General features: G+C 42.6%; 1 protein-coding gene across 1 annotated transcript; it reads right to left on the reverse strand.

Moving 5' to 3' along the window:
• Nucleotides 1–300: 300 nt before the first annotated feature.
• Nucleotides 301–17826, reverse strand: acbd3.L (acyl-CoA binding domain containing 3 L homeolog). Its single transcript, XM_018261560.2, has 8 exons — nt 17500–17826; nt 13365–13506; nt 13133–13273; nt 10306–10464; nt 8384–8558; nt 6228–6429; nt 4836–5120; nt 301–4697 (listed from the first exon to the last, which is right to left on the reverse strand). Exons 1-8 carry the CDS (start codon nt 17726–17728, stop codon nt 4486–4488), a joined length of 1545 nt encoding a protein of 514 aa, XP_018117049.1. The 5' UTR covers nt 17729–17826; the 3' UTR covers nt 301–4485.

Raw genomic sequence — 17826 nt, forward strand, 5'->3', positions numbered from 1 at the left:
TTTTTTTAACTTGTAGGGGGAACCCTGGGCACCAACATTTTTTTTTTTTAACTTGTAGGGGGGGGCACTGGTCACCTATGATTATTTTTTTACTTGAATTGGGGGGCTTGACCACCAATGATGTTTTTAACTTGTAGTAGGGGGCCATAGTTACCAATGGGGTAGGTGGGGTCTGGCCTGGGAGGAGCCCAGAAAATGTTGTTGTATGGGGCCCGATGTAACTGGCGACAATTGCCAGCAAGTATTCCGTTGCCCTTATTAAATTACCGAGCTCACAGACAGACCAACGACACATTGAAATGATTTGATAAAAGGAGAGAAATCTGTTTTAATAAGGACAAAGGTCATTTCTGTAAGAGCTGAACAATGTACAGCGTGAGACGCGGCCGCCCCTCGGCGACACCACAACACGTATCAAACAGAAATGAAAACAAAAGAGGAAAGAGCCCAAGACTTGGAGGTTTCATTACCGTTAAATACATTATTGAAAGATTCAATTGCACTTGTGCTGCGTCCCCCGACAGCTTGAAGGCAATGAGACAGAGAAGTCAGAAGAACAAGGAGCAGAACGATGACCAGGAGGGACGACAGTCTGCGTTCCGAGGATTCCGAAAGTGCTTTTCTCCTTTGTGTCTGTGACGTATTTACATTATTCTTTGTAGCTCCGCCCTGTTCCGATGCGTTTATACAAAATCATACAAGTAGCCGCGTCCGACGGTATCTGAAGCAGCGGCCAGGGTTGCCACGGTCGGCAGGTTTCCAGCCAAACTGGGCTACTAATTTAAAGCCCAGGCAGGTTTTAAAAGTACAAACTAGCCAAGGTAAGGATTTGGGCTACTTTTTGGGCCTTTAGCTGGTTTGTAATTTGGAAACCAGCCACAGTTTTTTCTTGCCTAATGAGCCAAGCCTGCGTCTCCCAATGCATGCTGGGTAATGTAGTTTTTGTTTAACAATTTGCCAACTGCCAAGTTTAATGTAAGACTACAATACCCAGCATGCAATGGGACTGACTTGTGTAGAAGATGGGAGTTATCAGATTTTGGGCTCTGTCCCCCCCGTCTCCCATTCCGGTGACTTTCCTCAATTTCAGCAAAAATCTGCTGGCCACCAAAATGTCTAGAGGTTGAGCTTTTTCACCAATATTTATTGAAATTGTATATGTATTACGGGGCCCCTATATCTCCTGGGCCCCTTCTGTTGTTACATCCCCGGTGACGGGCGAATTCATGGGAACATTTGTTAAACAGTGAACAATTCAAAAAGGCATTTTTTCACATAAATTCATTCATTTCTTTAGAATTTTTTTCACTGCACATATTGCGCTATTTTTGGGCTACTTTTAAGTGCCTCTTGGCTAGTTTTGTAGCCGACTTTGGCTGTTTTTCAAAATTAGACCTGGCAACCCTGGCAACAGCTGCAAATGGAAAAGCCTGACTTGCCTATAATTGAGCCAGAGACTTTTAATTTTCAGCCCCAGTAGCTGTAGTGCAACCCCCGGAGCTGCCGATTTATCGACCTTGGCTCATTCATTTCTTTCCCAAGCAGAAAAATCAAATAAAGATAACATTAATATATATATGTACAAATCCATGCATCGAGCAGATTGAGATATTAAAAACCTTTAAGAAACTGCTACTTTTCTACATCCCCCACCTCGGGTGAGTGGAGCACACACACTGCATTGCAACCGACAGGGGTTGATATATATAATTATAGTGGAACAACATAAAGGGACACACAAAGGTTGATTCCTAAAAGGCCTGCGCTCTCGGCCTGGTTTGGTAAAGAAGCAAATGGAAAGGAGTAACCAACACAGGCCAAACAAAAAAGATTAAAGGGTAAATCACACGGAGAAGAGAAAGTGAACAATTAACTACCAGTCAGTGCAACATAAATCAGCCAATCTCAAACTTTCTTAATTTACCCCAGGCAAAATGTCACGTTGATCGTGTTTATTATAAATAACTGTCCCATTCTCCCTTTATTCTCCCCCATCTCCAATAAGACTACTAGTCCCACAGTCACTTGTGTGTCCTCTGATTAGAACCCATAACATATAACAAATCAATGTGTCGTACTTCTGCATTCTGCCACTAGGTGGAGCATGAACTGGAAGTGATCAGCAGAGACCACTGACTGCTACAAGTCCTTGCTTAATGGAAACGCTGCAAAGGCTTCAGTCATCATTTACTGACTTGTTACCATTGAGCAAGTTACCTCCATATATTTCTGAATTTGACAGAGGTTTTGCAAAGACAAGAAGAGTAGAAGGATTTTAAGGCCATTTCCTTGAGCCCTTCTGCACGAATACTTAACCATGGCTCGATTAAACATCACCCAAAGATCTTGCCAAGGCTAAAGACAACACAAGACTTGTCAGGTGCCACATCTTGGGGTTTGCATGATTGGTTGAAACAGGGGGTTCCTACAGCCAAAAGCACTAGCTGCTGCCATACTGGTTGTAATGTTATGTACACCCTAGTGAAATGCACTGCAGCTGAACTATACCATAGCAACACTATGTGTCCTTTGAACATCTAGTGCCATTAGCCCCACACATGCAATACTATTGGACGGATTTCATGGTGGGTGACAAAGTGACGGGTGTCAACTCAAAAAGTAAGGGCACTCAACAGGTAAATGCATCTTAAAGGCAGAAGGGCATCTTATTAGCCTAGAAGCAACAATGTGGCCTTCTGAGAATACCCCCCATGTGCCTTAGGCCTCATCCTCGCTATACACTTGTGTGTGATTGTGCGTCACCACCTTGACAGCCATTAGTCCTTCCTTACAGCAATACATGGTTGGGAATGTTCTAGACACACAACTGAAGACAATGCACTCGGGATTCAATTAACGACGGCAGTAGCTTCCATATAATACGGGATGTAACATTGTTAATCAAATCTGCAATATGCAACTGTCATTTTGTTGGGGTAAAAGTAGGGATGCACCAAATCCAGGATTCGGCCGAATCCTTATGCCAGGCTGAACCGAATCCTTCTGCCCATCTAAACTGAATCCAAATTAGGGGCGGGGAGGGAAAGCGCATATTTCTTTGTCACAAAAACTTTAAGTAAAGTAAAAAAAGGTTTCCCCTTTCCCAGCCCTAATTTGCATATGTTTTTGCAACGGATTTGGGGGTTCAGCCTAATTCAAATTTGTGGATTCAGTGCATTTCTAGGTAAACATTGTATAAAGGCAACAGCATTCAGGGCACTCCATTCTTATCTCCCCTATTGCAAATGCAGGATTCAGACCACCAAATCTTTCCCAAATACTTTCCATTTCTGGCAATAGGAAGTGCGATATGACTCCTGAACAAAAATTCACATTCACTAACTCAATGATTTTCATTATACCATTTTCATATCCCAAAATATTCATGTAACATAACTTTGCCTCCCCATATTACTCTCTGTACAACCCAGCGACGCTCCGCTGATGCTACAGACCATTCTGCCTTCATATTTGCCAGTTATTTGTAGCCAGTACCGGCCTGCCCGGCAGCGAGGGAAAAAAGGGTGGATTTTGGCATGGGAACGCTGGCAGTGATGTATGTGAATCTCTATCTATTCTTATACAAACACAGGCATTCAGTTAATGTGTGTAATGAGCTCCGATCCCTACACTGAGAGCCAAACCGCAGTTGAGATGTGATTGAAAGTCCGATGGCAAATCCAGATTCTGATGAAAGTTCTGCATCCAACAAAATCGCCCTTTATGAGTAAGAAAGCAAAGCCGATGATGGGGGCTGGCTGCAGAACAGGGTGACTTGGTAGTGTCAAACTAAAACTCCCAGATGCCTATGTAAAGCTGTAGTTCAGATGGGATATGCACGGATGGTATCTGCTAACAAGCAACTTTAGCTACAAGATATTCAGCTCAATCCCAACTGCGCACACTTCCACACAAGCCTTTCACCTGGCAGGGGCATTTAATTTAAACGCACAATGCCAATAAGACGTATCCAGCAACGTGGCCCTCATTAATGTGGTCGGCACCAGAATGGCAAATGTACGTGTGGCGCTGGTGTTTCCAATGTCTAATGCCCATCACTGCTGTAAAACCCAAAGACTGAACTGGTGTAAAGTCCAACGTCCCTTTATAAAGCAGAATCCCGGGCAATGTTTCACTCGGCTGATGCCATGTTAGCGACGGGCATATTGAACAGGAGGCGGAGCCTGAACACTAAGCATGGCTGTGGAAACTGGGGCGGTCTAATAATTTGCTAAATAACATGGTGAGTAGTGAATGAGAATGCTTAGAAGCTTCCTACCATACAGAAAGCTGGAATTAAGCCGTGTGCACAGCCTGAACTCCAGATACTCCTTATCTTATAATCCTCTGGCACCAGAAGGGTTAATTGGTGTTGGCATCACAACAGGGGGCTGCCAGAGGGAGAGACAACACTGATTAAAAAGGTCCAGCAAAAGTTGTGATCCACAGCACAGCACCCCCTGCTGACCTTCCAGCACCCGCCCCTTATCTAGTATAGTACACTCTGTAGTACACAGACTTGGCCCTCCACAAGGAGTAGGAATTGTCGAATTTGAGCAGGTAAACCCCTCTGCCCGGGTACTGGTGGCTCCCAGCGTACACTTCTTCATGACAATCCCTCCTGTACACGGGCACAATCTCGTCCAGATGAGGCTTGTTGGCGTTCTTTTTGGCTTTTTCTTCGCTGTTTGGGTTTTCTGTAAAAAAAAAAAATATATATATATTTATATATATAGTAGAATAGGAAAGAACCAAAGGTTATTGCCATTCTGATTGGCACATTCATTCTATATGTCTCTACTGCTGCTGGAAGTAAAATGAAATCACATGATTACCTTCATCCTCCTCCTCATCCTCACTGGACTCACTGACGTGCACACTGACCGCCGTATTTGGGGAGTCTGTCCATTCAAAATAAACCCCGAAACCAATGTCATAATTATCTGTGGCAAACTCCCAGAAGAGATAGGAACCTTCCTCATGGGTGGGGACTCGAACCGTCACCACCTCGCCGCGACCCACTGTGATGACCGAGTCCGCATCCTGCCGGATCTTCTCTTTGAAGTCCTTGATCTGGGGGCGTGTCCACATGGACGGTGCGGCTATTACTGGTGCGGCCTCTGCAGAAAAGGTACAGCTTTCAAAAAATGCATGTTATTGGTGAAACCCAAGCACAGATACATATTGTCCACAGAATTAACTGCACATTTTATGTATTATCTCTACTGAATCATAATACTGCTATAACTCATTATAATACCCAACCAGTAAACATGTATCCTTACAAACTGAACTAAGTGACCGCACTAATAATCAACCTCATGTGTTAAATATATAGTAATCTTGGCACTCTGTGACCTTTAATAACTCATCCTGCAGTCTTGTGTCTTTATATGGTCACAGAACCCATGGGGCTCTTATGATATCCTTATAATTTACAGTAGGGGGTACATTATTCCTTATAATAGATGAGTGACACTCAGAGTTTCCTGTATTACTCAGCCTGCAGCCTTGTGCCTTTATATGGTCACAGGACCCCTCAGTGACTTCTAATATCCTTATCATTTACAGTAGGGGGTACATTATCCCTTATAATACATGAGTGATACTCAGAGTTCCCTGTATAACTCAGCCTGCAGCCTTGTGCCTTTATATGGTCACAGAACTCCTCAGTGACTTCTTTTATCTATAAATGCAGAGGACCCGTACAATCCTTCCTATTTAGGACAATGGCATGTGCACAGTACCTAATCCAATGTGAGTTAAAGGGGACCCGTCACCCAGACATTAAAAATGTATAATAAAAGCCCTTTTTGAATTAAAAGTGGAACCCAAGTGATTTTTTATGAAAATATTTATACCTCATGGAAAAAACTCAGCTGTCAGTCATATTTTGCTTTCCCCGCCGCTATGCCCCTGGCACAAGCAATCACTTTCATTTCTGCACTTTCCCACCCTCCATAATATAATTGTGTAGCCTGTGCATGGGTATGAGGTCCCCTTTAAAGCGTGGAATGGAGATACAGGTTTGTACATCTTTGGTTTAACCTGTCAGGTTTCAAATCCCCATTGACACAAGACTTCTATATAGACAATGTCATATTTATTGGTCAGGTTCTGATTAGGCCCTGCTGTATTGCAGACAATGATATAACAGAGGTTCAGTGCTGCAGGAATCAAATACAGCAGGGCTTAATGGACAGACAAAAGAACAGCGTTTGGATCACCTTTTGCTCCATTCTCCAGAAGGTCTTCCAGAGGGTCGGACTCCAGTTCTGTGTCATTGCTGTCTATGTGAGAGTGACTCTGCCCATTAACTGAAGGGGTATCCCCGGGGTCTGCGGGGTTAACTCCGTGCATCTTTGAGGGGGAGTTCAATGGAGAGCATGATCCGGCTACTGCTGCCTCCTGTTGCTTCTGTATTGCGGCCTATCAGATAAATGGAATATATCCACCAATCAGCATGGATCTCTAGTACCAATATATCAGGCAATATCTATCCTGCATAAGAAAGTTTTTAATCACTTAAACAATGCATTTACATCATTGGTTAACCACTCCTGTGCAGAGCTGTGGAGTCGGGAGCAATTTGGGGTATCTGGAGTTGCCAAAAATATACCGGCTGACTCCTAATAACTTTAAATACAAGCACTGAAAATAAATCAGATTCAAGAGCATCTATGAAGGAGGATATGACAGAAGCAATTGTCTCTAAGAACAATACTTTAGTTAATTTTGCACTGTATTTAACAGCTAATCTACAAATATATACCAGGTTCAATTTGTATATAAGTTGTTTTAGGTTTTCCAATTGTTTTTGGTTTATGTAGTTTAACTTTGATTTTGGTTTAGAATTACTAAAGGATGTGGTTTATATTTTTGAGCTTTGTCAGTGATTAAATGCCTTGTATGTTGTGTACTTTTTTAATCAATATGGATAATACATTAGTATATTAAAGGAACAGTAACAACAAAAATTAAAATGGTTTAAAGTAATTAACATATAATATACTGCTAGTATGCACTGGTAAAAGCTCTGTTTGCTTGAGAAAGACTGCTATAGTTTATGAAAACAAGCTGCTGTGTAGTGATGGGGCCAGCAATTCAAGCTGCTGGAAAAAAGAGAAAGGCACAGGATACTCCGCATATAACAGATAAGCCCTGTCCAATACAATGGTGTTTTATCTGTTATCTGCTATGTAACCTGTGTCTTATTTTAGCTTGAATGGCTGCCCCCATGGCTACACAGCAGCTTGTTTATATAAACTATAGTAGTGTTTCTGAAGCAAACACATCAGTTTTACCAGTTCATGGCAACGGTATATTATATCTTAATCACTTTGATACACTTTCAGTTTTTGGTGGCACTGTTCCTTTAAAAACAGAGGAGTCAGAGTCAAAGAATTTATGTACTGACTCCACAGACCTGTTCCTGTGCCAGTCACATTGAGGGTATGTTTTTGAGGCTAGTCAATAATCGTTTCTAGAGCCTAAACAGCACTCACTGTAACAAACACCAAAAGTTCTAATGTCTAAGAACATTCTCAGTAGGGCTAGCAAAGACACTGTTCTGTACATATGTTCCACCCTACTCACATTCTATGTGCTTAGGCTCTAGAACAGATATGAATTCACATTTTGCATGTAGCAATCACAGTGAGCATTTAGTCACAGAGCGAATGTTCAGAGCCGGGCCTTGTTTCTACATATCACATTGGGGGTCATTTATCTACACTGGGCAAATTTGCCCATGGGCAGTAACCCATGGCAACCACTCAGATTGCTGCATTCATTGTCCTACTTGCAGCTGGCTTCAAAAGGCTAATCACTGATTGGTTGTTATAGTTAACTGCCCATGGGCAAATTTGTCCAATGTTGATAAATGAGCCTCAGTGAGTGATTGCTCAGAATGAAGCTGTTCCTTCAGTACTGACAGACTGTGACTACTTGTATAGCAAATGTTTCAGAGCACTCAGTCAGGGAGCGCTCAGGGTTTGGAGTTTTTGTATTCACTGCTGAAAGTGAGTGCACACTCAGGATCTGGAATTAATCCTGTATTACACACTGGGAACTCACAAAGGGTCCACAGCATGGCTAATACGAGTCACACTGAGTGCACGCTCACTCTCTGGCACTAATAATTAGACAGCTCAGAGCATGTATGTGGGGGTCCAAGCTTGGTTACAACTAGTCACAGTGAGGGCACATGGTTTTTGGATTATACCTGCTATATTACTTACATGTACACAAGGGTCTCAGAGCCTGGTTAATATAAGTGACAGTGAGTGCACTCCTGGCTGTAGGACTAAACCTGTGTAATGTACAGAGCCTGCACCCTTGGCAAGGAGCCTGGCTAATGACACAGAATGCTCTAGAACTGTACCTGCTGCTGGGCAAGTTGCACTTGGTAAAGCTGTTGCATGTACTGCTGGTAATGTTGCTCCTGGAGCTGACGGATAAGGATCTGTTGCTGTTCAAAGTTCCCAGGGTACTGCTGGGCCGCGTACTGTTGGAACTGCACTGCTGTCTGCGAGTTCAGCGCTGCCATAATCTGCTGCCTGTAGGGATCACAATGCAAGAGGGACGTTTTCAACACACTTCTGTTTATTGCTCTCGGGAGCCAGCGGCAGAACATAAACACAGGCCCAAGGCACAGTACCACAAACACCCTGTAACACTCCATCCCCAGTAATGTAGGGCTGTATTAAATGGGAACCCAGGAGTAACACCAACCAGACCCAATAAGATTGCCTTTTACAAACAGGGAATATTTGGCTAGAGGGATGAGGGATAGCCCAGGTGCTCAAGCCCCAGGCTCTCAGCAGATTTAGACAAAAAATAAGGGGTGTAGGAAACATTGGAAACCACACCAGTTCAAACAAAAAATTAAAAAAGAAAAAAAAAAGAAAAAAGGAAAATACTTTATTGAACAATCATCTCAAGCCTTACGTGTTTCATGTCCATTTGACACTTAATCATAGGCACTGAACATATCTCAGTGTCAATTGGACTGTAGTTTGGGCACAGCCCAAAGGATTTCATTTTATTGCAGCTATGTTTCCTTAAAGGTACAGTTCAGTGTGAAAATAAAGACTGGGTAAATAGATAGGCTGTGCAAAATAAAAAATGTTTCTAATATAGTTAGTTAGCCAAAAATGTAATGTATAAAGGCTGGAGTGACTGGATGTCTAACATAACATAACAGGACAGAACACTACTTCCTACTTTTCAGCTCTCTAACTCTGATTTAGTCAGCAACTTGAAGGGGGGCCACATGGGACATAGCTGTTCAGTGAGTTTGCAATTGATCCTCAGCATTCAACTCATATTCAAAAGCAACAGTTATGAACCATGTGGCCCCCCTTCAATTCTCTGATTGGTTACTGCCTGGTAACCAGGGTAACCTGTCAGTGGAAACCAAGAGAGCTGAAAAGCAGGAAGTAGTGTTCTGTCCTGTTATGTTATGTTAGACATCCAGTCACTCCAGCCTTTATACATTACATTTTTTTTTGCACAGCCTGTCTATTTACCCAGTTTTTATTTTTACACTGAATAATTCCTTTAACATTCTGGACTTACCCAAAACTGTCTCATTTATACTCTTGTACCATGGCTGTTTTTTTGTACCAATACTAAAATGCCCTTTGCCTGAAGGCTAGCGGTACATACAAATGGGCATCCAGTGCTAATATACAAATCGCTCTAAACAAGAACACATTTAGTAATGCTAAACAAAGCCCAGTGTTTAGTGCAGGGACTACTTTGTTTGAGTTCTGGTGTCTCGCTGCCATCTCTTTGTATGTAAATACTGTGCTGTTGGCTATTTTTATCCGTTGCTACTGGAGAGTCTCAAGTTTCCCTTTAGTCTGCTCTACTCAACAAAACAGTGTGAGGTTACTGAAAGACAAGGAATCCATTCTGCCTGCACCACCAACCTGTGACTCACTAACAGCTGAGAAATGACAACTTTGGAGGGAAACATTGATCTTAAAGTGTGACAAAGGTCACCCCATTTAGACTGGAGTAAAGAGGATTTCACCACCAGCACAGGGTAGGGCTCTTAATTGTAAGGGCAGCAGAACTGCTTGCAATAAGTTGCAGCAATGAGGGATTTATTAGTGGCCTGCTCGGTGTTTGGGAGGGTGGAACACAGAGAATCTATCATTACTGCTCTAGGCCAATAAGGTGACAGCGGATTGATTGCTGAATCTATGTTGTGCACAAGCCTGGAATCTGGGACTGCACTGCAGACGCAAAACGGTTACATGGGCCCTAAGCTTTGGAATATATAACTGAAATATTTACTTCTGCTGCTCCATACGGAACCGTTCATCTTCAGCCCGCAACCTTTCCTCTTCCTCACGCCTCAACCTTTCCTCCTCTTCTTTCCTTCGCCTTTCCTCTTCTCTCTGCAAGCGTTCTCGCTCCTCTTCTTCTTTTCTCCGGCGCTCCTCCTCTTCCCTCCTGTTGTAAAGGAAAAATACCACTTTAATTATATGGCACGTCTATGCTGTGAATCTCGTGCACTGCCCACACAGGTTTATTATAATGACAGTGCCCCTATGCCGATTGTACTGGGTCAATCCAAATTTGTCAGGGTGACTGATAGCGGTTTAAGGGTGGGATTCATACGGAGACACCCCAAACCCGTAAGCAGCAATTTCTCTCTACAGCACAGCTCTGCCCCCCCCCCTATCACCAGCCTTGCTGCTTTCAGGGCATTGGGTAGCTAAATACTCAGACAGATGAAGCATAATTATTTACCTTATATATTAAGGGCGGCCATTAGAGTTGAAATAGAACTAAGCAGCACAGGTTACAGGGGAGATAAACACTGTAGAATACAAAGGGTTAAGATGTCCGTATAAGAACTAAACCCATTGTATTCTACAGAGCTAATCTGTTATCTGCAATGTAACCTGTGCCATTTAGTCAACAAAACAGAGCAGTTTTACCAGTGCAGGACAGCACTAAATTATATTTTTATTACTTTAAAACACTTTCATTTTTTGATGTTACTGTTCCTTTAAGCACCTCTCTTCCTAGGGAAGAGCACTTTATTTTTATACTATATTGTCAATATGGCAGCCCTGTCCATAAACATAAATTCAAACATCGTTGTGTGTAAGTGATAACACTGACATTTGTAAAGTTTCAGCCATTTAGATGTAAAGGGAACAGGAGCAAAGGGAATAGGAATATTGCAGTCACACCAGTATAAATGAGGTTACGCACTAATGAGAAGGCGCTCAATAATTCCCCCAGCAGGAATTGCTCTGAGCTACGGGTTCAGTTACACAATGAATGCCTTCAGTTTCCATCCAGTTTTAGAGGAGCGGTTCACCTAGAAGTTAACTTTTAGTGTGTTTTAGAGTGGCTAATTCTAAGCAACTTTTCAATTGGTCTTCATTATTTTTTTAAATATAGTTTTGAATTATTTGCCTTTTTTCTGATTATTTCCAGCTTTCAAATGGGGAGTCACTGATCCAATTTAAAGAACAAATGCTTTTAAGGCTGTAAATGTATTGTTTCTTTTTATTACTCCTCTTTCTATTCAGGCCCTATATTTATATTCCAGTCTCTAAGTCAAATCAATGCATTTAATTTGGACCCTAGCAACCAGATTGCTGAAACTGAAAGTGCTGCTGAATAAAAAGCTAAATAACTCAAAAACCACAAATAATAGAAAACAGAAACCAACTGTAAATTGTCTCAGAATATCCATCTCTACACCAGGGGTTCCCAAATGATTCGGCATCTACCAGTAGACCTTTAGCTGGGTATCAGTAGATATTTATTATGTTAAGGTTACATAAGAAATAGTTGTTTGTTAAATATAGCATTATACATTTTCTTATGAGTCAATATTAAAGTAATATTTCCCATGGAACAGAGTGCTAACAATGATTTTATTGATGTAGATCATAAAGGGACAACATCACTAAAAGTAAACCTTGCATTCGTAAAGTATGGGCACTCCTGCTCAACACCATACTAAAAGTTAAGGTGAACAACCCCTTTAAATCAACAAAATATTTCTTCATATTTGCCTCGCTGCCGGGTGTTCAACATATTGGCACCTTCCCTGGTTTTAAACTTTAGTTATTGTTTTAAAAAAACAATGTGTGTGAACTTAAAAGCTCAGCCTGATGTCCCTCTCCCACATCAGAGACCTGATATTAAAGGAGAAACAAACCCTTTACCAAAAAAAACCCTACCCCCCCCTCCCTCCTCCCCCCCAGTCTAGCTGCCCCCCGGGGAAATGCCTCAAACTTTTTACTTACCGTTCGGAGCAGAGTCACAGTATCGGAGTTCACTACAGCCATCTTCCAGGTCTTCTTCCAGCGTTTCTGCAATTTCCGTCCATTTTGGCGCATACGCAGTTGTCGCAAACCGGATTAATTGCTCCAACTTTCCATGCGCCGATTCGCCGGTCTCCGTCTTGGCTTACCGAAGACCTGAAAGATGGCTGCGGTGCGCTCCGATGCTACGACTCTGCTCCAAGGGGTAAGTAAAAAGTTAGGGTAATTTCCCGGGGGGGGTAAGTAAAAAGTTAGGGTAATTTCCCGGGGGGGGGGCAGCTAGGCTGGGGGGTCAACTTGGGGTGGGGGGTAGGGTTTTTTTTGTTTCTCCTTTAAGTAAACTTTTGGTATGTTATAGAGTGGCTAATTCAAAGCAAATTGGTCTTCATTATTTTTTATATAGTTTTTTTAATTATTTGCCTTCTTTTTATGACTCTTCCCAGATTTCAGATACCCCATCCAAAAACAAATGCTCTGTAAGACTACAAATGTATTGTTATTACTACTTTTTATTACTCATCTTTCTATTCAGGCCTCTACTATTCATATTCCAGTCTCTTATTCAAATAAATGCATGGTGGCTAGGGCAATTTGGACCCTAGCAACCAGACTGCTGAAGCTGCAATCTGGAGAGCTGCTGAAAAAAAAGCTAAATAACTGCCACAAATAATAAAAAATAAAAAACAGTTGCAAATTATCTCAGAATATCACTCTCTTCATCATCCTAAAAGTTAACTTGAAGGACAACCCCTTTAAACTTAGATTTTTAGGGGGGGTTCTGATGTGGAAAGTTAGAGAATGAGCCAATCACAGAGCCTGTTACAGGTTACCTCCTCCTCTCTTGCTCCTCCCTCTCGATCTTATGGGATGTGACGTAGGTGGAGAAAAGGTGACAGCATCTATTGAGCAGCGATACAAATTCTGTCATGGCCTCCTGTCTGTCCATGTTGCCTAAAGTGGCCCATTCTTTTCTGCAGGGAGAGATACAGCAGGGCAGTGAGGTTGGGAGTACAGAGAATGACTGAGCAAACTATTGCAGTTTTCCTTGTCCTGTGGGCTTACCTTCGGTCATTGCCCAATACATCAAAGAATCCGACTTCGGGACAAGTGTCGGGGTTATACGGACCCAGGAGAACCTGCTTTTGTAGTGCCACCAGCTTCAGCTTTTCTTCATAGGTCGGGTGGAAAGCCTTCCCATCCTTCTCTGCATAAAGAACAGATAATTGTGGGAAATCAGTTTTAATCTGAATGGTCACTAATCTGACTCATAAAAGGACAATCACATGCAGGTCCCACTGCTGAATGAATCAACACAAAATGCCCTGACCACAACACTTTTATTCCCCATCAGAAATATTCCTTTCTAGGGATAGGGCTGTTTTTGTCTTAGTTGTACAGATAGGGAGGACTTCATTATACTGCAAGTTTAGGAAGCAGTATAGAGGTTTACAAAGCCCCTTTAAAGGGCATGTAAACGCAAAAAAATAAAATCCCATTTTTACTTTCTTTAATGAAAAAGTACAAAAAATTGTACTGTTTTTATAAGAAACCTGACTGTATGCAGTGAAATTCTCCCTTCATTTACTGCTGTGGATAGGAATTGTCAGACGGTCCCTAACTGCTCTGCAGGGAAACAATCAGACTTATGAACAGCAGGGGGAGCCCCCGCCTTACTTCGAAGCCATGTAGAACTCAAGCAGCTTTGTTTGTTTCCCTGTAGAGCAGTCAGCGACTGTGTAGAGATTTGTATTGGATTTTATTTTTGCCTTTACATCCCCTTTACTGTTTCCAACTCCAGCTGCAGGGACAAAGATCATGGAGCCAGATTTAAACAGATAAACTGGGATTCTATTTGGAGGATTATTTTGCTGCAGCCGCTGGTTCTGCAGAGTTGAAGAAAGTTTGTATTAAACAATACAAAAACTATAAAATCCACATTAGATTACATGACAACACAGTACCCAGTGCAGTCTGTATATTCTGATTATTAATCAGTCTTGCTGTTGGCTTCTGGCAGATATTATTTGACTTGTGCTGTTTTGATAATTTATGACGATCCCTTAGCAGCCCAGACCAAACTGAGCATGTGCAGAGTCTTGGTCTTGCAAAGATGTTTAACAAAGTTACAAGATGGTGACCCCCTGTGGCCAACTTTGAAAGCATATATCATTCGTTTGATTAGGCTTGTGGTGCAGTAAGTTCATGTTTACATTTATTATACAAAATACAGCATTTCTAGCCTTATTCTATTTTAGACTTTACTTTCCCTTTAAATCGTGTCACTGGCATGAATGAACAGTTGCCCCACTTATGCATAAAAAAGAAATTTTAACTATGGGATAAGCAAAAAAAGGACCCCATTTCCATGTTTACTTGGTAAAAATTTAATATCGAGCACCTGGACTGGAATAAGTTTTATCTTGTACCCTGTATTCACAATGAAGCTCCCAGCATTTTTTGGACAATGGAAGGAAACTCTTGGTGACACAGAGAAGCAACTTACTGCTCAAGTCTGAATCAAAAATAGGACCCCAGTACTGCAAGGGAACATCACTAGTTACTGACCCACATTGCTTCCCACACTAACAGTCCCACTATATGGCATTAGATTTCTGTGCCAAATACTGTATTGACTCCAGGCAAACCCTTGACTTGTATTCATTCTGTACCAGTGAAGATCCAGGACTCAAGCCAAGTGGCATTGCTATGTTGTTGCCAGCAAAGCACTGGACCTGGGCTAAAAAAAACACAGACATTTTATCCTAAAGCAGAACTGTAGCTGCACAGAACTTTAGCTACATTTGTTCTGTATGTAATTAATGGGTGCTTTTATAGAATCCACTCTACTGGCTGCACCCAGAACATTGAGTTTCCAGCCTCGGAAGCATCAGAGCATATCAGATCCCATTACTGGTCACGTTCTGGAAGTTAATGGGGCAACGGAATCTGAGAAACTTGAGCTGAGCCACCTTGATACAGCAACCATGTTAATTGCCAGCCTCCTTATATTCAAACAAAGAACATTAAAGGGATACTGTCATGGGGAAAAAAATGTTTTTTCAAAACGCATCAGTTAATAGTGCTGCTCCAGCAAAATTCTTCACTGAAATCCGTTTCTCAAAAGAGCAAACTGATTTTTTTTTATATTTCATTTTGAAATCTGACATGGGCCTAGACATATTGTCAGTTTCCCAGCTGCCCCCAGTCGTGTGACTTGTGCTCTGATAAACTTCAATCACTCTTTACTGCTGTACTGCAAGTTTGAGTGATATCACCCCTGCTTGCCCCCCCCAGCCTAACAACAAAACAAAGGGAAGGTAACCAGATAGCAACTCCCTAACACAAGATAACAGCTGCCTGGTAGATATAAGAAAAGCACTCAATAGTAAAATCCAGGTCACACTGCGACACATTCAGTTACATTGAGTAGGAGAAACAACAGCCTGCCAGAAAGCAGTTCTATCCTAAAGTGTTGGCTCTTTCTGAAATCACATGACCTGAGATGCACCTACACACCAATATTACTTATCACTTGCTGGTTCAGGAAATAAATTTTATAATGTAAAATGAATTATTTGCAATATAAACAGTGTAATTTAGAAATAAAAACTACAACATAAAAATCATGACAGATTCCCATTAATCACATGCCAACATCTACAGCTTCCCAAGCTCTATGGGCCCTACACTAGTGTACCTATCTGGAGGCCCCCATCATGAGAACTTAGCTCAGTGGAGCCCCGTTATCTACCCTTTTCAGAATCCTTTCTACATTCATACAGCAACAAATCAGAAGGCAGAATTTACTGGCAAACATCTAACTGGACTGTTGTCTTATAACAGTTTTCCTTTAAATATATTTTATAACTTGCAGCACTTTCCCCAAATGACAGATTTCCCTTGCCGAAAATCTAATGAGCTGACTACTTGCACTGCTAATTAGCACCCAGAGGCCTGCATTGTGTTAAAGCCTAAAAACAAATATAAGAAAAACTGAAGTGTCAAGCGTGATGCATTGTGTCTCCATGTGTTTGTACTCTGTTTAGAAGCTGCTTCTGCCTGTGGACTGCTGCTTACAATGGAGATCAGATAGAATCTGTGCAGCCACTGGGACAGAATGCTCTGTTATACAGATAGCTAGAATCTCAGCCATAAAGCAGGGCAGGACTGCTGCTTACAATGAGGATCAGATAGGATCTGTACAGCCACTGGGACAGAATGTTCTGTTATACAGATAGCTAGAATCTCAGCCATAAAGCAGGGCAGGACTGCTGCTTACAATGGGGATCAGATAGAATCTGTGCAGCCACTGGGACAGAATGCTCTGTTATACAGATAGCTAGAATCTCAGCCATAAAGCAGGGCAGGACTGCTGCTTACAATGAGGATCAGATAGGATCTGTACAGCCACTGGGACAGAATGTTCTGTTATACAGATAGCTAGAATCTCAGCCATAAAGCAGGGCAGGACTGCTGCTTACAATGAGGATCAGATAGGATCTGTGCAGCCACTGGGACAGAATGTTCTGTTATACAGATAGCTAGAATCTCAGCCATAAAGCAGGGCAGGACTGCTGCTTATAATGAGGATCAGATAGAATCTGTGCAGCCACTGGGACACAATGCCCTGTTATACAGATAGCTAGAATCTCAGCTGCCATAAAGCAGAGCAGGACTGCTGCTTACAATGGGGATCAGATAGGATCTGTGCAGCCACTGGGACAGAATGCTCTGTTATACAGATAGCTAGAATCTCAGCCATAAAGCAGGGCAGGACTGCTGCTTACAATGAGGATCAGATAGGATCTGTGCAGCCACTGGGACAGAATGTTCTGTTATACAGATAGCTAGAATCTCAGCCATAAAGCAGGGCAGGACTGCTGCTTATAATGAGGATCAGATAGAATCTGTGCAGCCACTGGGACACAATGCCCTGTTATACAGATAGCTAGAATCTCAGCTGCCATAAAGCAGAGCAGGACTGCTGCTTACAATGGGGATCAGATAGGATATATGCAGCCACTGGGACAGAATGTTCTGTTATACAGATAGCTAGAATCTCAGCTGCCATAAAGCAGGACAGGACTGCTGCTTACAATGGGGAAGCCAATACCAGGCTGAATTAGCCATAACCAGGGAGACTCAAGTCACACAAGGGGAGAAGTGACTCTGGGCAGCGGGTCCGTACGGACATTACCTTTAAAGAACCTGAGGGCGAGGCCATAGAGTTCCTCCAGGCTAAAGCCCCAGCGCTGCTCCATACTTAGGGCCTCCGCCTCTGCTCGCAGTTCCTGACTCAAGTCGTCCTCCTGCTCCCCGAGCCTGACATCCCCAGCGCCGGGGCGGCCCAGCTCTTCCGAGTCCGGACTCAGGGTCAACCCGTCTATGGACACCTCTAGCCGCTCTGCGCCGCTCACCATCGCCATCCTACTGCCCTCACAGCGCCGGCCACGTCCCGACTTCCGGCTCCACCAACTCGGGCACCCGGGGCCGCGCACGTCACCTCCGCCACGGAGAGGGTGGG

This window comes from Xenopus laevis, chromosome 5L (genome assembly GCF_017654675.1).
Source record: "Xenopus laevis strain J_2021 chromosome 5L, Xenopus_laevis_v10.1, whole genome shotgun sequence".
NCBI lineage: Eukaryota > Metazoa > Chordata > Amphibia > Anura > Pipidae > Xenopus > Xenopus laevis.

Coding starts and splice junctions, on each gene's coding strand:
- acbd3.L (XM_018261560.2), bottom strand. CDS start 17,728: ATGGCGATGGTGAGCGGCGCAGAGCGGCTAGAGGTGTCCATAGACGGG. Junction 13,274..13,364: donor GTATTGGGCAATGACCGAAG/GTAAGCCCACAG, acceptor CTCTCCCTGCAG/AAAAGAATGGGCCACTTTAG. Junction 5,121..6,227: donor TCTGGAGAATGGAGCAAAAG/GTGATCCAAACG, acceptor CCTTTTCTGCAG/AGGCCGCACCAGTAATAGCC.